This window comes from Ovis canadensis, chromosome 2 (assembly GCF_042477335.2).
Source record: "Ovis canadensis isolate MfBH-ARS-UI-01 breed Bighorn chromosome 2, ARS-UI_OviCan_v2, whole genome shotgun sequence".
In the NCBI taxonomy this organism is placed as follows: domain Eukaryota; kingdom Metazoa; phylum Chordata; class Mammalia; order Artiodactyla; family Bovidae; genus Ovis; species Ovis canadensis.
In genome coordinates, this window is record NC_091246.1 from 210,436,606 (window position 1) to 210,458,538 (window position 21,933).

The following is a 21,933-nucleotide window of genomic DNA, read 5'->3' on the forward strand; positions in this document are numbered from 1 at the left end:
CTGACTTTGTCACTCAGAATGGTTATTCTAAGGATCATCTGTTTCACAAGATATATGAATATTTCATTCCTTTTTAATGCTGAGTAGTATCCCGTTGTGTAAATATGCCATAAATTGTTTATTCATCCAGCTGTTGATGGACATTTAGATTGTTTACAGTTCTTGACTATTACAAATAATGCTGCAGTGTTCATTTGTGTAAGTCTTTGTATGGACTATGCTTTCATTTCTTTGGGTTAAATATCTATAGGAGTCGAATTGCTGGGTCATATGGTAGGTATAAATTTAACTTTTTAAGAAACTCTCAAGTGATTTTCCTAAGTGATTGTACCATTTTTACATTCTAATTTGCAGTGTATGAGAGTTCCAGGTGCTGTATATTGTAGGTAACACTTGGTAGGAACAGGCTTTTACATTTTAGGCAGTGTTAATAGGTGTGTAGTAGTAGCTCGTTATCATTTTAGTTTTCATTTCTCTAGTGACTAATACTGTTAAGCATCTTTTCATGTTTCATTTTCCATCTGTATTTCTTCTTTCAGTGTCTGAATCATTCACTTGTTTTTAAATTGAATTGTTTTCTTACAGAGGTTTAAAAAGCATACCCCAGATATAAGTCCATTACTTGTACGAAACATGATTTAACATGTATTTGCACCTGATGTTTTTACTCTCAGGATCTTTTGAAGGGCAGAAGTTCTTAATTTTGATATCTAATTTATTGTTTTTTTTCTTTAAGGATTATATTTTTATGTTGTATCTAAGAGATCTTTGCCTAACCCAAGTTTAGATTTTCTTCTATGTTTTCTTCTGAAAATTTTGTAACTTTGGGTTTAAATTTAGATCCGTGATTCATTTTGAGTTAATTTCTGTATACAAGTACAGGGCATAGAGTGACTCTTTTGAGCATTTGAGTATTGATTTTTTCCAGCATCATTTTTTGAAAGAATTATACTTTCCCCATTGAACTGAATTTATCCCTTTGATAAAAATCCATTTTTTCTCTCTTTCTCTGTGTATGTATATGTGTGTGTGTGTATATGTATATATACACACACACACACACACACGCACATACATGTCAGTTTCTAGACTCTGTTCCCTTCCATTGATCTCTTGTCTATCTCCTATCTCAGTGGTCTCAACTGAGTCAATTTTGTCTCTAGGGAACATTTGGCAAAGTTTGGAGACCACTTTAGTTGTCAAAACAAGGCCGATATCACTGGTTTCTGGTAGATAGATGTAAGTCAGAGATGCTGCTCAGTTTCATATAGTACATAGGACAGATTCCGCAACAAAAATTGTCGGGCCTAAAATGTGAACAGTACTGAGACTGAAAATCTCTGGTCTATTCTGACATCCAGTACCACACTGTCTTGATTACTCTACCTTCATAATAAGTCTTGAAGTCAGATAGTGTAAATCCTTGAACCTTATTCTTCTTTATTTTTTTTAATATATATTTATTTATTTTAATTGGAGGTTAATTGGTTTACAATATTGTATTCGTTTTGCCATACATCAACATGAATCTACCACAGGTATACACGTGTTCCCCATCCTGAACCTCCCCTCCCTCCTCCCTCCCCGTACCATCCCTCTGGGTCGACTCAGTGCACCAGCCTCAAGCATCCAGTATCATGCATCGAACCTGGACTGGCGATTCGTTTCACATATGATATTATACATGTTTCAATACCATTCTCCTAAATCATCCCCCCCTCGCCCTCTCCCACAGAGTCCGAAAGACTGTTCTATACATCTATGTCTCTTTTGCTGTCTCGCATACAGGGTTATTGTTACCATCTTTCTAAATTCCATATATATGCATTATTATACTGTATTGGTGTATTTCTTTCTGGTTTACTTCACTCTGTATAATAGGCTCCAGTTTTATCCACCTCATTAGAACGGATTCAAATGTATTCTTTTTAATGGCTGAGTAACACTCCGTTGTGTATATGTACCACAGCTTTCTTATCCATTCATCTGCTGATGGACGTCTAGGTTGCTTCCATGTCCTGGCTATTAAAAACAGTGCTGCGATGAACATTGGGGTACACGTGTCTCTTTCAATTCTGGTTTCCTCAGTGTGTATGCCCAGCAGTGGGATTGCTGGGTCATAAGGCAGTTCTATTTCCAGTTTTTTAAGGAATCTTCACACTGTTCTCCAGAGTGGCTGTACTAGTTTGCATTCCCACCAACAGTGTAAGAGGATTCTCTTTTCTCCACACCCTCTCCAGCATTTATTGCTTGTAGACTTTTGGATCGCAGCCATTCTGACTGGTGTGAAGTGGTACCTCATTGTGGTTTTGATTTGCATTTCTCTGATACTGAGTGATGTTGAGCATCTTTTCATGTGTTTGTTAGCCATCTGTATGTCTTCTTTGGAGAAATGTCTATTTAGTTCTTTGGCCCATTTTTTGATTGGGTCGCTTATTTTTCTGGAATTGTGCTGCGGGAGTTGCTTGTATAGTTTTGAGATTAGTTCTTTGTCGGTTGCTTCATTTGCTATTATTTTCTCCCATTCCGAAGGCTGTCTTTTCACCTTGCTTATAGTTTCCTTTGTTGTGCAGAAGCTTTTAAGTTTAATCAGGTCCCATTTGTTTATTGAACCTTATTCTTCTTTTTCAATTTTGTTTTGGCTGTTTGTTTTTTCATGTGAGTTTTAGAGTCACCTTGTCAATTTCTTAAAAAACAAGCAAACAAACAAAAAACCTGATAGAATTTTGATTAGAATTATGTAGAATATACAGCTGAATTTGGGAGTAATTGAAATCTTAATATTGACTTATTTTTTCTCTGCGATGTATTAGATTTTTCAGTGTAGAAATTTGACATATCTTTTGTCAGATTTATCACTAAGACTTTATAAATGATATTGTTCTTAATTTCAGTGTCTGATTTTTGCATTAGTATGCAGATAAACAGTTGATTTTATTTTTATGAACTTTATATCTTGCAACTTTATTAAACTCATGTGTTCTAATAATTTTTTGGTAGTGTCTATCAGATTTTCTACATAAACAGTCATGTTTTATATCTTCCTTTCCAGTCTGGATGACTTTTATTTCTTTTTCTCAGCTATTACACTGGCTAGAACCTGAAGTACAATTGTGATTGTAAGTGACTGGAGTGGACGTACATACTTTGTTTCTTATCCTTCACCATTAAGTCTAATACCATAATTTTTGCATAAGTCTTTTATCAAATTGAGTGAGATTCTTTCTGTTCTGGGCTTCTTGAAAGTTTTTATTAAGAATGGATATTTGATTATATCAAGTGCTTTTTCTGGAGTTATTGAGATGATTATTTGGTTTTCTTACCTTTGTTGTCGGAGAAGGCAATGGCACCCCACTCCAGTACTCTTGCCTGGAAAATCCCATGGACAGAGGAGCCTGGTAGGCTGCAGTCCATGAGGTTGCTAAGAGTCGTACATGACTGAGCAACTTCACTTTCACTTTTCACTTTCATGCATTGGAGAAGGAAATGGCAACCCATTCCAGTGTCCTTGCCTAGAGAATCCCAGGGATAGAGGAGCCTGGTAGGAGGCAGTCTATGGGGTCGCAGAGTCGGACACGACTGAAGCGACTTAGCAGCAGCAGCAGCAGCAACCTTTGTTGTATGTTTGCTTTTATTGGAGAGCTTTCTCATTCATAGTTTTCTTATTTCTAGTTGTGGCCTTTTCTAGCTAGAGAAGTCCCTTTAGCATTTGTTATAAAGCTGGTTTTGTGGTGCTTAATTCTCTTAGCTTGTCTGTAAAGCATTTGATTTTTCTGTCACATCTGAGTGAGAGTCTTGCAGGGCAGAATATTCTTGATTGTGGGTTTTAATGTTTCATGACTTTAAATATATTGTGCCACTTCCTTCTGGCCAACAGAGTTTCTGCTGAAAAATCAGCTGATAATCTTATAACAATTCCCTTGTATTGTATTTGTTACTTTCCCATTGTTGCTTTTATTCTCTCTTTTGTCTTTGAAAGTGAAAGTGAAGTCGCTTAGTTGTGTCGGACTCTTTGCGACCCCATGGACTGTAGCCTACCAGGCTCCTCCGTCCATGGAATTTTCCAGGCAAGAGGCCTGGAGTGGGTTGCCATTTCCTTCTCCAGGGAATCTTCCCAACCCAGGGTTTGAACCTGGGTCTCCTGCACTGAAGGTAGACGCGTTACTGTCTGAGCCACCAGGGAAACCTTATTTAATTTTTCATCAATTTGATGTGTTCCTCCTTAGCTTTATCCTGTATGGGAATCTCTGTGCTTCCTGGACTTGCGCTACTCTTTCCTTTCCCATGTTAGGGAACTTTTCAGCTATTACATCTTCAAATATTTTCTAAGGCCCTTTCTGTTTTCTCCTGTTGGGACCTCTGTAATGTGAATGTTGATGTGCTAAACACTATCCTCATTTCAGTTCAGTTCAGTTCAGTCGCTCAGTCGTGTCTGACTCTGCGACCCCATGAATTGCAGCACGCCAGGCCTCCCTGTCCATCACCAACTCCTGGAGTTCACTCAGACTCACGTCCACATAGTTGGTGATGCCATCCAGCCATCTCATCCTCTGTCGTCCCCTTCTCCTCCTGCCCCCAATCCCTCCCAGCATCAGAGTCTTTTCCAGTGAGTCAACTCTTTGCATGAGGTCGCCAAAGTATTGGAGTTTCAGCTTCAGTATCAGTCCTTCCAAAGAACACCCAGGACTGATCTCCTTTAGAATGGACTGGTTAGATCTCCTTGCAGTCCAAGGGACTCTCAAGAGTCTTCTCCAACACCAGAGTTCAAAACCATCAATTCTTCAGCACTCAAGCTTTCTTCACAGTCCAACTCTCACATCCATACATGACCACTGGAAAACCCATAGCCTTGACTAGATGGACCTTTGTTGACAAAGGAATGTCTCTGCTTTTGAATATGCTATCTATGTTGGTCATAACTTTCCTTCTAAGGAGTAAGCGTCTTTTAATTTCATGGCTGCAGTCACCATCTCCAGTGATTTTGGAGCCCCCCAAAATAAAGTCTGACACTTTTTCCACTGTTTCCCCATCTATTTCCATGAAGTGATGGGACCAGATGCCATGATCTTCGTTTTCTGAATGTTGAGCCTTAAGCCAACTTTTTCACTTTCATCAAGAGGGTTTTTAGTTCCTCTTCACTTTCTGCCCTAAGGGTGGTGTCATCTGCATATCTGAGTTATTGATATTTCTCCCGGCAATGTTGATTCCAGCTTGTGCTTCTTCCAGCCCAGCATTTCTCTTGATGTACTCTGCATAGAAGTTAAATAAGCAGGGTGACAATATACTGCTTTGAGGTCCTCCTTTTCCTATTTGGAAGCAGTCTATTGTTCCACGTCCAGTTCTAACTGTTGCTTCCTGACCTGCATACAGGTTTCTCAAGAGGCAGGTCGGGTGGTCTGGTATTCTCATCTCTTTCAGAATTTTCCACAGTTTATTGTGATGCACACAGTCAAAGGCTTTGGCGTAGTCAGTAAAGCAGAAATAGATGTTTTTCTGAACTCTCTTGCTTTTTTGATGATCCAGCAGATGTTGGCAATTTGATCTCTGGTTCCTGTGCCTTTTCTAAAACCAGCTTGAACATCTGGAAGTCCACGGTTCACGGCTTGGAGAATTTTGAGCATTACTTTAGTAGCGTGTGAGATTAGTGCAATCGTGCAGTAGTTTGAACATTCTTTGGCATTGCCTTTCTGTGGGATTGAAATGAAAACTGACCTTTTCCAGTCCTGTGGCAACTGTCCTCATTTCTTTTTATTCTTTGTTCTGTTCGCTCTTGGTGATTTCCCCCATTCTGTCTTCCAGCTCACTTGTCTGTCCTTCTGTCTCATTTATTCTGCTGTTGAGTCCTAGTGTGCTTTTCATTTCAGTTATTGTACTTGTTCAGCAGTTTGTTTATTTTTAAAAATCTTTTATCTTGTATTTCTTGTATCTTCTTGGTGTGCCTCTATTTTTCTGATATCTTTAATCTCTTTACTCTCATTACTCTGAATTCTTTTTCAAGTGGATTTTCTGTTTCCACTTCACTTAGTTATTCTTGTGGTGTTTTATATTGTTCCTTCTTCTGAAACATAGTCCTCTGCCTCATTTTGTCTGACTTCCTATGTTTGTGGTCCACAGGCTGCAGGACTGTAGTTCTTCTTCTGATGTCTGCCCCTGGTGGGTGAGGCTGGTCCAAGAGACTTGAGCAGGCTTTCTGGTGGGAGGGACTGATCCCTGCCCCCTAATGGGTGGAGCTGGGCCTTGTCTCTCTGGTGGACAAGGCCATGTCAAGGGATATGTTAAGAAGAAGCTGTGGATCTAAAGTAATTTTGATTGATTTAAAGTAATTTCCAAGAACTGCATGTTTGGAAAGCAACCACCTGTGAGGGTATAGTTTCCAATCCTCACTGTTGTCACTGTTTCAATCCTAATGATTCAACTTTGTGTGTACCATCATGACAGAGGTAGGTGCCATGTAGGATACCAAAAGGAATGATTCAAAAGTTTCCCTCCAGGAAAGTAAGTGTCTATTACATGAGATCTTTAACTTTATACAATATAGAAAATGGTGAATTTGATAATAGGAATTGTTGTTGTTCAGGAGGTAAATTTGATCCAATACCTTGCAACCCCATGGACTGAAGCACGCTAGGCTTCCCTATCCATCACCATCTCCCAGAACTTGCTAAAACTCATGTCCATTGATTCGGTGATGCCATCCAGCTATCTCATCCTCTTTGTCCCCTTCTCCTGCCTTCAATCTTTCCCAACATCAGGGTCTTTTCCAGTGAATTGGCTCTTTGCATCAGGTGGCCAAAGTATTGGAGCTTTAGCTTCAGCATCAGTCCTTCCAGCGAATATTTAGGGTTGATTTCCTTTAGGATTTACTGATTTGATCTCCTTGCTGTCCAAAGGACTTTCCAGAGTCTTCTTCAACACCGCAGTTCAAAAGCATCAATTCTTCAACACTCAGCCTTCTTTGTGGTCCAACTCTTACATCTGTACATGACTACTGGAAAAACCATAGCTTTGACTATATGGACCATGTTGGGAAAGTGATTCTCTGCTTTTTAAGACTTTATCTAGATTTGTCATAGCTTTTCTTCCAAGAAGCAAGTGCCTTTTAATTTCATGGTTGCAGTCACCCTCTGCAGTGAAGAAAATCTGTCACTGCTTCCATATTTTTCCCTGTCTTTGCTGTGAAGTGATGGGACTGAATGCTGTGATCTTAGTTTTTTGAATGTTGAGTTTTAAACCAGATTTTTTCATTCTCTTCTTTCACCTTCATCAGGAGGCTCTTTAGTTCCTCCTTGCTTTCTGCCAATAGGGTGGTATCATCTGCATATCTGAGATTGTTGATCGTCCTCCTGGCAATCTTAATTCCAGCTTGTGATTCATCTAGCCTGGAATTTTGCATGTTGTACTCCACATACAAGTTAAATAAGCAGGGTGACAAAATACAGCCTTGACGTACTCCTTTCCCAAATTGGAGCCAGTCCGTTGTTCCGTGTCCAGTTCTTGAGCTGCATACGTTTCTCAGGAGGCAGGTAAGATGGTATGGTATTTATTCCCACAGTTTATTGTGATTCACACAGTCAAAGGCTTTAGTGTAGTCAGTGAAGCAGATATAGATGTTTTTCTGGATAATAGGAAGACAGATAAAATTATATATAATAATTCAGAGGAAGAAAGACATTACTTACAAGGAACAGAACTGAGATTTTAATGAGTACTAGACATTGTGAAAGTGAAAGTCGCTCAGTCGTGTCTGACTCTGCGACCCCATAGAGTATACAGTCCATGGAATTCCCCAGGCCAGAATACTGGAGTGGGTAGAGCTTCCCCTTCTCCAGGGGATCTTCCCAACCCAGGGATCGAACCCAGGTCTCCCACCTTGCATGTGGATTCTTTACTAGCTGAGCCACAAGGGAAGCCCAAGAATCCTGAAGTGGGTAGCCTATCTCTTCTCCAGGGGATCTTCCCAACCCAGGAATCGAACCAGGGTCTCCTACATTGCAGGGGGATTCTTTACCAGCTGAGCTATGTACTTATGCTTTATTTATTTATTTATATTTGTTTTGGTTAAAGCACTTGGCATTTTGCCTGCGATAAAGTAAGTGGCTTCTTATTACTAGAGCTTCGACTTGTGGTTAATAGCATATGCTAGGATTTGAATCCTACTTGCTCTTTACTAGCTGGACAAATTACTGTGATTTTAAGTTTTCATTTTTTTAATCTGAGGGAGTAGTAGTCATAGCTACCTAACTGAATTGTTACGAGGATTTAGTGAGTTAACCCATGTTAAGATCTTAAACAGAATCTGATACATGCTGGTCAATATATGTTAATTTTTATAATTAATCTTATTAATAATGAGCTTTAAAATCTGGAAATGTAAGCATTATCCTTACTTTCAAGATAGTGTATCTGTTAGGGAACACCTTTGGCTACTCACAACAGAGACATCATTATGGGAGCTTAATCAAAGAGTTTGGTTTTATTTTTCCTATGAAACCAAGTCCAAAGACAGTCTAACCAGACTGACTAGAGGTGGTTGCTCTACCTCCAGCAATGATCAACATTAAGACAGGAAGAACTGTCTTAAGACGTGATGTGAAGGAAAAGACCCATTGGAAAAGACCCTGATGCTGGGAAAGATTGAAGGTAGGAGGAGAAGGGTCCCGACAGAGGATGAAATGATTGGATGGAATCACTGACTCGATGTACATGAGTTGAGCAAGCTTCAGGAGTTGATGATGGACAGGGAAGCCTGGGGTGCTGCAGTCCATGGGGTCACAAAGAGTCAGACATGACTGAGTGACTGAACTGAACTAAAGACAGGAAGACTGAAATAGGAAAAGGTCTGAGTGAGTGAGTCAAAGATAATTATCAGAAGGAAAAGCAACTTCCACTTTCAACTTATTGCTTACAACCATTGTATGATTACCCTCGTTACAAAGGATTCTAGAAAATACAGCTCTTTTTAAAGGGCACTTTACCACCCCAAGAAAAATTGTGGTTTTGTAAGAGAGAAAGAATTCATTGAATATCGTTAAGCTACTATCAGTGTCTCTCACAAATTGGATAACTGAAATTCAGAATTAAATAATTTGCTAGAGGTTGTTACATAACTATTAAGGGATAAAGCTCTTTTTGGTACCAAAGTCTGACCAATACCATTCCACATTAGTTTTGCTACGCAGTCCAGAAAAGCAAGTGATATTTTCAGAGTAGGATTTTTACGCTGGATCTTTCATGACAGGCTATGACATGAGAATAAATTGCAGATGTATCGAATTCAAGGAGCAAGTGGAATTATATAGCTCATTTTGAGGGTGGTTGTAGGTTCATTGTGGTGAGAACTTTATTCAGGGAATTTAGGGAATTTAAGAAGCAGGGGAAATAATAGGTTTGAAAGATAAAAGACAGGTTAAATAATAGCAAGTCTACAGGGCTAGGCTAAGGTTTTACGTTTTGCTTAGTATGTGTTTAGAAGTCTTATTTAAATGATCTATTAAAGCAGCCTGTTGAATCAAAATGCTTTCCTAAAATCTGAGTGAAAAATTAAGCATCACAGATTTTTGAAAATAGATATGGCGATCCAATGGAAGTGATAGGGTAATTTATTGGGTACTGTAATATTAATAAAATTGTATAACATTTTTCTGGCCATGACTATTACATCTGTAATTGCTTTTAGAATCTCTTGTGTTTTTTATACTTATGTTCTATAAAAACATTCTAAAATCTTATAGATGGACATTCATTCATTTAAGAAAACAGATTGCCTACCTTTGGGGAGTTTATATTCCAGTAGAGGGTGATACACAATAAATAATAAACAATATATGTCTATTATATGTACTTATATGTAATATATATGTGTATAAAGTACTTCTATGTTAGGTTGATAAATAATATGGAATGAAAATGGAGCAGAGAAAGGGTTCAGTGTGGAGAGAATTTCCATTTTAAATAGGGTAAGCAGAGTGGGCTTCATTAAGGAAGACGTAAGCAAATTTTTAAAGAGTAAGATTGTTAAGGCAGATAGCATGAGGAATAATGCAGTTAAGAGGGAACTGCAAGATTGAGAAGTACTTGCTCTGCTTAAAGAAGCATGGGTACCTCATCTATGGATGGATGATGACCAGACGGACTACATGGGTAAAGATGCAAGTGGGTGGGTACAAGCGAAAATCTGTGGAAATACTACTCTTACTACTTCAGTTTTCTCAGTTAAATAAGAAGCAAGACCCTTAGGGGAGTGTGGAGATTGGTGCAGGGGTGAAGGGGGGTCATGTGTTAGTTGAGGAGAAAAGCTAATAAAAGAGTAAACTAGGAAAGAATATTAATAGTCCTACTTGATTAAAGATTCATTTGAGGTCATGTCCATAAATTGAGAATCGGATTAGTCAGCAGGTTTGTGTGTTTTTCTCCACTCATGGGTAATAGTGACTTGAGTATTTATTGAGAACCAGACAATGTGTTCCCTGCTGACTGTAAGAAAAATGAACTGAATCTAATCCTAGCCCTACAGGGATTCAGTATAGTGGCAAGCAAACATTTAATCAACCAATTGTAAAATTATGTGGTTCAGTTCAGTTCAGTTCAGTCGCTCAGTCGTGTCTAACTCTTTGCGACCCCATGAATCGCAGCACGCCAGGCCTCCCTGTCCATCACCAACTCCTGGAGTTCACTCAGACTCACGTCCATCGAGTCCGTAATGCCATCCAGCCATCTCATCCTCTGTCGTCCCCTTCTCCTCCTGCCCCCAATCCCTCCCAGCATCAGAGTCTTTTCCAATGAGTCAACTCTTCACGTGAGGTGGCCAAAGTACTGGAGCTTCAGCTTTAGCATCATTCCTTCCAAAGTAATCTCAGGGTTGATCTTCTTCAGAATGGACTGGTTGGATCTCCTTGCCGTCCAAGGGACTCTCAGGAGTCTTCTCCCACACCGCAGTTCAAAAGCATCAATTCTTCGGCGCTCAGCTTTCTTCACAATCCAACTCTCACATCCATACATGACCACTGGAAAAACCATAGCCTTGACTAGACGGACCTTAGTCGGCAAAGTAATGTCTCTGCTTTTGAATATGCTATCTGGGTTGGTCATAACTTTCCTTCCAAGGAGTAAGCGTCTTTTAATTTCATGGCTGCAATCACCATCTGCAGTGATTTTGGAGCCCAAGAAAATAAAGTCTGTTACTGTTTCCCCTGTTTCCTTATCTCTTTGCCATGAAGTGATGGGACCAGATGCCATGATCTTTGTTTTCTGAATATTGAGCTTTAAGCCAGCTTTTTCATGTTCCACTTTTACTTTCATCAAGAGGGTTTTTATTTCCTCTTTACTTTCTGCCATAAGGGTGGTGTCATCTGCATATCTGAGGTTATTGATATTTCGTGGTAAGTGCTATCAATTCTAACAAAGGAAAAACCATTTTAAATCAAAGAAGTTCCAGGCTGTTGAACAATTCAGGTTGTTTAGGGAATAGCAGACCATTAGACCAAAAATGCAGAAGATTGTGAAAGACACTTCTAAATTCTCACCTCCCTTTGTGCAATCAAAAAATATGTAATAAAAATTTTCCCTATTTCCATTCAGATCCCCTGTGTTGAAACTCATCTTAAACCAGATCCCCGAAGCTCATAAAGATTGTACCTCTGACTTCCCTGTGAAGACTGCTAAGACTGTCAAAATAGTATTCTCCCTACTGCAGTAAGCAAAAAACTCAGTTTTGCTTTATCAACAGGTAATTTTGGAAGTATTTTAAAGGAGCCAATATATGACTGTTTTGTAGGTCCCATCAAAATCTGACCAAGTTGGAAACAGCATGTTTTCTGAGGCCCTTTGAGCCTGTGCAGGGTCTTGGAATGACAATGGTGAGATGGTGAGGTAAGTTCATATCGGGTTTGAACTCTGATTTCTTTTTTTTCTTATTCAAACACTACAAATGCAAATGATAAGTTTTGTTTGTTAAATCTGAGAGTAATATCTAACAAGAAACTCTTTAAAAATCCATTGATAATCAGACTGAAAAACTTATTTTGGGTAGAAATCTGTATTATTACTGACAACACTACTGTGTGTCCTTGTCATTTCTTCATTGTGCATCTATAAGTGGAAATTCATAAGGATGAAGATGAGGAGAAGTTTTGTATATTCAGAAGGTTTCTCTTCAGACTAGCATCCCTTGGAAAAACTGTCTCAGGTCACTTATGAAAATCTTATCAGAACTTTACTTACTGTTGTTTTGTTTTGTCCATTGGAAGTCTAGTTCTTGTTGTAGGGAGGGGCCCCATGGTACAAAGTAAATAAAATTTGACTTACTGGTGCCAGTTTATCTTCAGTCTACTTCTGCACTCACTCTCTGCTGAGCTCCTGCATCTTATCTGTATTTGTACTAAAATCAAAATGTGTAGTCTTAATTTTCTAAATGATAGAAGGATTATTTAGAATTTTAATGGTTGCTTTGGGGGAACTTTTGATACGAACAAAATTTTTCCTTTTGGGAGGCACTTTGAAGCAAAAAAGCAGCAACATACGAAACATACCGCCATCTATATTTTAAGGCAAGAGGAAACTTCCAGAATATATTTCAGGGATTATGAAATTGCCTCCTTAAAAGATTCCTTGGCAAAGGCAAGGGGAAAAAGAAAAAAAAAAAAAAAGGAAAACCATATTTTTTTGATCCTTTCAAATCATAATTTGTATATAATGTCCTTTCTTCTTCTTTCCTCATCCTATGTTCCTCCATTTCCCTCTGTTCTGTCTCACCTTCTTTTTCTTCTTCCCTTCAAAATACCTCAGAAGGAGGTCTTATTTATCTAAAAGAGAAAGATTACTTTGTTTAGTATGAGGTTCCCTCCCTATCATTACTACACAAGTATTAACAAGTACTGGCTTTTTAATCATGTAAATCAAATTGTCAAGTGACCTGAATTAATGTTTAAACCAATTATAATGATTCTCTCACTCTGTCCCTCCCTTCCTCCCTCTCCCCCGTGCATGTATGTCAAAATAACTTTTGCTGAATCTTTTTCCCATCTCTTTAATTAAATAACGATAATTAGTCTTTTAATGTTAATTTTGTATTTGACTAAAGCACCCTCTCATTTTTCCATTTTGTTCCTCTTCTGCTTTTCCCTCCCTAGGGAAACATTAAAGATTAATTGGTGAAAACAATTATTCTGTCATCGTGTGCTCAGTCTGGCAATATCTAATGAATTTCTAAAATGGAAAGAAAAATAATGAAACTTTTTGTTTCTTTAAAATTGCTCTTAAGAGACACTTCTGGTTAAAACTATAAGAGAAAGAAGTCTTGTTTCCAAGATGAAGGGCTCTGAAACAGGATTTTTGAAGTTTTTGTACTTTTATTTATGATTATGAACATTATATAAAAGTGAAAGTGTTAGTCGCTCAATTGTATCTGACTCTTTGCGACCCCGATGACTGTAAACCACCAGGGCTATAGCCCTACTCTGCCCATGGAATTCTCCAGGCAAGAATACTGGAGTGAGCAGCCATTCCCTTCTCTACCTGATTTTCCCAACTCAGGGATGAACCCCAGTTTCCTCTGTTGTAGGTGGATTCTTTACCATTTGAGCCACCAGGGAAGGCCTGAAATTTATATACTTACATAAAAAATTTTCATACAATATTTCTGATAAATAGATGAATCATTAGGTAAGTTAGAGTGAATTAATCATACTGGTTTAAAGGACTGAAAAACAATTATCTTTTCCTGACTTTAATATGTGAAATTACTGCCAATACAATATTCTAGATTATACAAGAAGATTGAACATCTCATGATTTAAACTATCTATATTTTTGCATTGGTTTTATGGGCCAAGTGAGGTAGCATTATAGTTTATATTTCTATGGATTGTTTAACATTACAAAAATTTAGAACCATTATTATTCAGTTCAGTCGCTCAGTTATGTCCGACTCTTTGCGACCCCATGAATTGCAGCATGCCAGGCCTCCCTGTCCATCACCAACTCTCGGAGTTCACTCAAACACATGTCCATCGAGTCGGTGATGCCATCCAGCCATCTCATTCTCTGTCGTGCCCTTCTCTTGCCCCCAAACCCTCCCAGCATCAGAGTCTTTTCCAATGAGTCAACTCTTCGCATGAGGTGGCCAAAGTACTGGAGTTTCAGCTTTAGCATCATTCCTTCCAAAGAACACCCAAGACTGATCTCCTTCAGAATGGACTGGTTGGATCTTGCAGTTCAAGGGACTCTCAAGAGTCTTCTCCAACACCACAGTTCAAAACCATCAATCTTCGGCACTCAGCTTTCTTCACAGTCCAACTGTCACATCCATACATGACCACTGGAAAAACCATAGCCTTGACTAGATGGACCTTTGTTGACAAAGGAATGTCTCTGCTTTTGAATATGCTATCTAGGTTGGTCATAATTTTCCTTCCAAGGAGTCAGCGTCTTTTAGTTTTATGGCTGCAGTCACCATCTACAGTGATTTTGGAGCCCCCTAAAATAGTCTGACACCATTTCCACTGTTTCCCCATCTATTTGCCATAATGTGATGGTACCAGATGCCATGATCTTCGTTTTCTGAATGTTGAGCTTTAAGCCAACTTTTTCACTCTTCACTTTCACTTTCATCAAGAGCCTCTCTAGTTCCTCTTCACTTTCTGCCATAAGGGTGGTGTTATCTGCATATTTGAGGTTATTGATATTTCTCCCGGCAATCTTGATTCCAGCTTGTGCTTCTTCCAGCCCAGCGTTTCTCATGATGTACTCTGCATAGAAGTTAAATAAGCAGGGTGACAATATACAGCCTTGACGTCCTCCTTTTCCTATTTGGAACCAGTCTGTTGTTCCATGTCCAGTTCTAATTGTTGCTTCCTGACCTGCACATAGGTTTCTCAAGAGGCAGGTCAGATGGTCTGGTATTCTCATCTCTCTCAGAATTTTCCACAGTTTATTGTGATGCACACAGTCAAAGGCTTTGGCATAGTCAGTAAAGCAGAAATAGATGTTTTTCTGGAACTGTCTTGCTTTTTCGATGATCCAGCAGATGTTGGCAATTTGATCTCTCGTTCCTCTGCTTCTTCTAAAACCAGCTTGAACATCAGGAAGTTCACGGTTCACATATTGCTGAAGCCTGGCTTGGAGAATTTTGAGCATTACTTTACTAGCATGTGAGATGAGTACAATTGTGCAGTAGTTTGAGAATTCTTTGGCATTGCCTTTCTTTGGGATTGGAATGAAAACTGACCTTTTCCAGTTCTGTGGCCACGGGTGAGTTTTCCGAATTTGCTGGAGTATTGAGTGCAGCACTTTCACAGCATCATTTTTCAGGATTTGAAATAGCTCAACTGGAATTCCATTACCTCCACTAGCTTTGTTCGTGTGATGCTATCTAAGGCCCACTTGACTTCACATTCCAGGATGTGTGGCTCTAGGTCAGTGATCACATCGTCATGATTATCTTGGTCGTGAAGCTCTTTTATCCACAGTTCTTCTGTGTATTCTTGCCACCTCTTCTTAATATCTTCTGCTTCTGTTAGGTCCATACCATTTCTGTCCTTTATTGAGCCCATATTTGCATGAAATGTTCCCTTGGTGTCTCTAACTTTCTTGAAGAGATCTCTAGTCTTTCCCATTCTGTTGTTTACCTGTTTCTTTGCACTGATCGCTGAGGAAGGCTTTTTTCTCTACTTGCTATTCTTTGGAACTCTGCATTCAGATGCTTATATCTTTCCTTTTCTCCTTTGCTTTTTGCTTCGCTTCTTTTCACAGCTATTTGTAAGGCTGCCTCAGACAGCCATTTTGCTCTTTTGCATTTCTTTTCCATGGGGGTGGTCTTGATCCCTGTCTCCTGTACAAGGTCACAAACCTCATTCCATAGTGCATTAGGCACTCTTATCTATCAGATCTAGTCCCTTAAATCTATTTCTCACTTCCACTGTATAATCATAAGGGATTTGATTTAGGTCATACCTGGATGGTCTAGCAGTTTTCCCTACTTTCTTCAACTTAAGTCTGAATTTGGCAATAAGGAATTCATGATCTGAGCCACAGTCAGCTCCCGGTCTTGTTTTTGCTGACTGTTTAGAGCCTCTCCATCTTTGGCTGCAAAGAATATAATCAATGTGATTTCGGTGTTGACCGTCTGGTGATGTCCATGTGTAGAGTCGTCTCTTGTGTTGTTGAAAGCGGGTGTTTGCTATGACCAGTGTGTTCTTTTGGCAAAACTCTATCAGTCTTTGCCCTGCTTCATTCTGTATTCCAAGGCCAAATTTGCCTGTTACTCCAGGTGTTTCTTGACTTCCTACTTTTGCATTCCAGTCCCCTTTAATGAAAAGCACATCTTTTTTGGGTGTTCTAAAAGGTCTTGTAGGTCTTCATAGAACCGTTCAACTTCAGCTTCTTCGGCATTACTGGTTGGGGCATAGACTTGGATTACCATGATATTGAATGATTTGCCTTGGAAACGAACAGAGATCATTCTGTCATTTTTGAGATTCCATCCAAGTACTGCATTTCGGACTCTCTTGTTGACCATGATGGCTACTCCATTTCTTCTAAGGGATTCCTGCCCATTGTAGTAGATATAATGGTCATCTGAGTTAAATTCACTGATTCCATTTACCCATTCCATTATTAGTAGAACCATTATTTTAACTAGGTAAAATTATAATGGTTCAGTTCAGTTCAGTTGCTCAGTCATGTCCGATTCTTTGTGACCCCATGAATCGCAGCATGCCAGGCCTCCTTGTCCATCACCAACTCCTGGAGTTCACTCAGACTCAAGTCTATTGAGTCAGTGATGCCATCCAGCCATCTCATCCTCAGTCGTCCCCTTCTCCTCCTGCCCCCAATCCCTCCCAGCATCAGAGTCTTTTCCAGTGAGTTAACTCTTCGCATGAGGTGGCCAAAGTACTGAAGTTTCAGCTTCAGCATCATTCCCTCCAAAGAAATCCCAGGGCTGATCTTGGTATCTTTAAAATGTTTATTATGATATTTTGATAATATGAAAATTCTTAAGAACTTTATATTTAACTGAAGTTGTAATTTCTAGGTCCTTGAAGTGAAAATTGCTCAGTCATGTCTGACTCTTTGCAATCCCATGGACTGTAGCCTGCTAGGCTCCTCTGTCCATGGAATTCTCCAGGCCAAAATACTGGAGTGGGTAGCCATTCCCTTTTCCAGGGTATCTTCCCAGCCCAAGGACTGAACCCAGATCTCCCTCATTGCAGGTGGATTCTTTACCATCTGAGCCACCAGAGAAGCCCCAGGAATACTGGTGTGGGTAGCCTATTCCTTCTCCAGAGGATCTTCCTGGCCTAGCAATCAAACCGAGATCTCCTGCATTGCAGGTGGATCCTTTTACCAGCTGAGGTACTGGGAAGATCGTTAGGTAACTTAAAATAGGTTAGACAGATATTAAACTGAGTTATTTGATACATAATCTTTGAATACTTAGACAAAATCTAAAAAACAGAACATTGGCCACTAAATAGTTTTCTCTTACTGTTGCTATTATAGATTTAAAAATAGATATAGATCAATAGGATGTGAAAATGCCTTTGGATTTTATTATATACATAGCATCCTTAAAATTTATCAATATAAAATCGTAAGCATACTCATTAGAAAAATACAGTTCCTGGTGTTCTGTCTTTTAGTTGTCTGAGGAGGGGAAAAAGTTGAACATCTAGGTTAATGCAGCAATTAAGACTGTATTCATATTAATACAAAGGGTTATGAATATGTATGCAAGATAATTTATGTAGAGGCAGTCCAAGCGCAGGTGGGAAAACAATTTCCAGACTCAGAGTATTGCAGAAAGGAGTGAGTTTATTAAGAACAAAGAGCAGAGATAAAATCAGCAATGTGAGCACAGAGAGCTGACAACTCCTGACAGACCAGGGAGAGCCGACAGTTTTCATGAGTTAATAGTCAATTTTTATAACCTCAAGACAAAATTCCTGCTGGAAGGTTGGTGTTAGGTGATTGGTTGGGGCAGTATAGGGTATTTACTGGAGTGGGCATCTTTGTCTAATTGCCAGTCGGGTAGCTTGTTAGTAATGCTCATGAGCTTTTGGCAACAGTAACAAAGGAGCTCAGTCAACTTCCAAGGTTTCCTTGAATCTGGGCTCTGCTTCTGTGGCCTTGGTGCAGGGCCTTGCACCTGTGACCTTGGGGGCAGGATTCAACAATTTATATAATTTGTTTCTTCAAGAAATTGCTGCAGTTAAGTTGGTAAATTCATAGAATGATGAAATGGCCTTTCGAAAGCAGAGCTATGCATTAACTGAGAGGCAACATTCTGAAAGTTTGAGTGCCGTCCTTGGTGATATAGTGTATGCATTACATCAAAGACCTCTGGATGGTGCTGTGTTCCAAACAGGAAGAATGCATGAGCCTAATAACAAAGGGGCAGAGGCAAGAGTGGCCGCATTTACCATCATTCCCAATGACACACTGGGAGATTTTGTGTTTCCCACCTCTTCAACTGTGGGCCCTGCAGGATTGTAGGCCCTGGTCCCCAAAGGGAGCATACTTTTGCCAGGGGGAACACAAAGTTTTAATGGAATTTACAAGATATAGCTGAAGTCAGGACATTTGGTGTCCTTGTATCCAGGAACCAGCCGGTGAGAAGAGGCATCCACATTCTGTCTGGGATGGTGGATTCTGATCAGCAGGAGTTAGGGCAGGGAGACTATATGTGAAACCGAGATGATCCATTTGGGCACCTTTTGGTGCCCCATGCCCTACTGAGAAGGCACTGGCCACCCACTCCAGTACTCTTGCCTGGAAACTCCTATAGACGGAGGAGCCTGGTAGGCTGCAGTCTGTGGGGTTGCTAAGAGTCGGACACGACTGAGTGACTTCACTTTCACTTTTCCCCTTTCATGCATTGGAGAAGGAAATGGCAACCCACTCCAGTACTCTTGCCTGGAGAATCCCAGGGATGGAGGAGCCTGATGGGTCGCTGTCTATGGGGTCGCACAGAGTTGGACATTTAGCAGCAGCAGCCCTACTGTAAGGGTGAACAGACTTATGCAGCAGTGTCAGCATGAGAACAGTATGACTGCTAAGACCTTTCAGGAGTTAAGATTTTGAGTCATACCACTTGCAAGCCACCAAGATGTGATGAGGTGATAGCTGAGGGTGAGGGAGAGTTTATCATTTGTGACCCCAAAGATCTACTGTGGTGTCAGAGGTCCTGTCTGAGTTTACCTTCAGGAAGACAGGCCCACAAGAACCACAGAAGACCTGCACCCTGAACCTGTTTGCTGAACCTGTTTAGCACAAGAGGTGAGCCTTGACAGCTATGAAAAGGAGCCACTTGGAGCTCTTGCTTTGGGGTGGAGTAATTGGCCAACTGCCCCAACTGCTATGCTCTGGATCTAGCATGGTGGTGTGTAGAAACTGTGCTGCTCACAGGCTACTCCCAGCCGATGACTGAGCATGGCAAAGGTAATGAGGCAGGCCCATTTCTGTGAGAAGGGCTCTTTGATGGGTAACTTTGGCTTAGGTCTGCAGACTTCACCCAATACCTCTCAAGTTCTTGCATTGAAAAACAGCTTAAACTAGACTCCCCTGCCAAACTAAATATCTCACCGTTGTCTTTACCCCAAGAGACACTATTCAGATTGTCAAGGTAGTATTTCTTACATCAGTAAGCAGGAAACTTAGTTTTCCTTTATCAGCTTATTATTTTGGTGATATTTTCAGAGAGAGAGCATTCAACAGATGGAAAGAACCTATCACTCAAAAAGCAGAGGGAAGACCTTCACAGGTAGAAGAAACAGTAAAATGCAAAGGCCTTGAGGTAGGAAAAAAAAAATGTGTTAAAGGGTTGAAACAAATGCCAGCAGGCATAAGCTTAGAGAACAGTACAGAAAATGGTTTGAGATGAGGTCAATCAGGTACAGAAAGCCTTGGAATCTATGCTAATCAGAGGGTCAGTTTCATCCTGAGTATCTTTTGGGGCCAGTGTGAGGAAAGCAGGAGAGACTCCATCTTGAAGCCTGTTCATCTTAAAGACAGGATGTGAACTGGGCCTGAACCCTGCCCAAGAGTGAGGAAACTGTTACTAGTGAAAACCAGGTCTCCTGGAGACTTCCCTCCCTACAGATTACAAACCGAGATTGTAGTTGAGTTCGGCTGCCTCTGTTAGATTAACCATGGAGACATCCCCCCTTGATGTATAATCATTGTTACCCCGCTTTAACCTTAATTGTTTTCCTAGCACCTACTTGTAAAACTCAATTATATACAACAAAGAGGTTGCTAACATGTAACCAATCACCTAGTCAGGGGCTATAAAACTGGCCTCTGAAACATTAAGGGTCTTTGTTGGGAACTGATTCCCTTTAGAAGATTTTTAGTGGAGAGTGATACACCTTGCTTTGTATGTTGTAGGAGAGTGTATTATATAGGGACACAAATGGAAGTGGGAGAGCAATTATAAGTTATGGGAATTGCACACGTGAGAGCTTAGGTGAACTAGAGCGATAGTGATACAGCAAGCAAAGAGAAATGGACAGATTCAGGATATATTTTGGAGAGAAGAGCAACAAGACTTGCTGACTGAAGGGCTGTTGGGAAGTGGGTGCGGGGATGGTAAGTGATGGAAGGGGGGAAATGAAGAATGACTGCAGGGTTTTAGCCTTGAGCAACTACAGGGATGGTAGTGAATTTTACTGAGTTGAGGGAGACCAATTTGGGTTCAGTAGATTTGGAAGAGAAAATCAAGAGCTGTCTTTGGACTGGTTAGTTTGATTTCCAAATGGAAATGTTTAGTAGGCACTTGAGAATATAAATCTAGAGGTCAGAATTGGAGATAAACATTTTTGTGATTTATCAACATACAGATGGTTATTTAAAAACAGAAAACAGAGAAGAAACGTAGATAAAGAAGAATGCTCAGGATCTAGCCCTAGAGCCCTCCAACACTTAGATCAGGTAGAACAGGAAAAACAGCTAAGAAATGCAAAGGAACGCCAATAATGCTTCACACTGGTCAGCTGAGTCCACTCTGGAACCTGTGAGCGAACTTAGGGGCAGAAAGTACTTCAGATCAGTTGCTAATTGAAGCAATCTCTTCAGTCTCTTAATCAACAAATACTTATCCGGTGAAACAGTGGTCTCCAAGAGGTCCTGCAACAGGAAGGAACTCCAATCTAAATGCCTTTTGTGTGTGTGCGCGCTCAGTCATGCAGTCATGTCTGGCTGTTTGCGACCCCATGGTCTGTGGGCCACCAGATTCTTCTGTTCATGAAATTTTCCAGGCAAATTACTGGAGTGGGTTGCCATTTCCTACTCCGGGGGGGGGGGGGGGGGCGGTGGTCTTCCCCACCCAGGGATCAAGCCCACGTTTCCTGCCCCTCCTGCTTTGGCAATTGTTGTTTAGTCACCCAGTTGTGACAGCTCTTTTGTGAGTCCATAGATTGAGGTTTGCCAGGCAAGAATACTGGAGTGGACTGCCATTTCTTTTCTCCAGGGGATCTTCCCAACCCAGGGATCAAACCCGAGTCTCCTGCATTACAGGTGGATTCTTTACCACTGAGCCACTGGGAAAGACACTGAGCCTTGTGGCTTATTTTTAACTACTCTATAATACACTATATTTACATATACCACTCCCCTGTATCTGAGGGGATTCAGATTTCTAGGCTTGATTATAAAAATATTTCAGAAATTTTTTTTCTTTCTAGTCTTTCTGCTTTCTATTCTTTTTAAAAAACTGCTTTAAACTATCATTTTTTAATTCTCTTTTTATACTTTATTCAATTGTACATTTAATAAATTACTAAACTTGCTTTTATCTAAATTTCAATTAAGTGGCAGTATAAATTCTGGCTTTAAATAGACAGCTAAAATTATGTAAATATATTAACTGTCCTAAGAAGATGTTTCCTCTCTTTTCAGGATTAACATTTCAAAATACATTGAAATGCTTTGGTATGAAAA

General features: G+C 40.0%; 1 protein-coding gene across 7 annotated transcripts in view; it reads left to right on the top strand.

The window, feature by feature from the left end:
• CARF (calcium responsive transcription factor) overlaps nucleotides 1-21,933 on the top strand; it is a 75,351-nt gene extending 53,418 nt beyond the window's left edge. For 3 of the 7 annotated variants that reach the window (XM_069578038.1, XM_069578044.1, XM_069578045.1), the window contains 2 exons: nucleotides 11,578-11,691; nucleotides 11,774-13,158. In XM_069578038.1, coding sequence (XP_069434139.1) covers nucleotides 11,578-11,625 — 48 coding nt within the window. In that variant the 3' untranslated portion in view covers nucleotides 11,626-11,691; nucleotides 11,774-13,158. Of the gene's footprint in view, nucleotides 1-11,577; nucleotides 11,692-11,725; nucleotides 13,159-21,891 lie in introns of those variants that run through there. The other 4 variants (XM_069578039.1, XM_069578043.1, XM_069578042.1 and 1 more) reach the window with 4 other exon arrangements.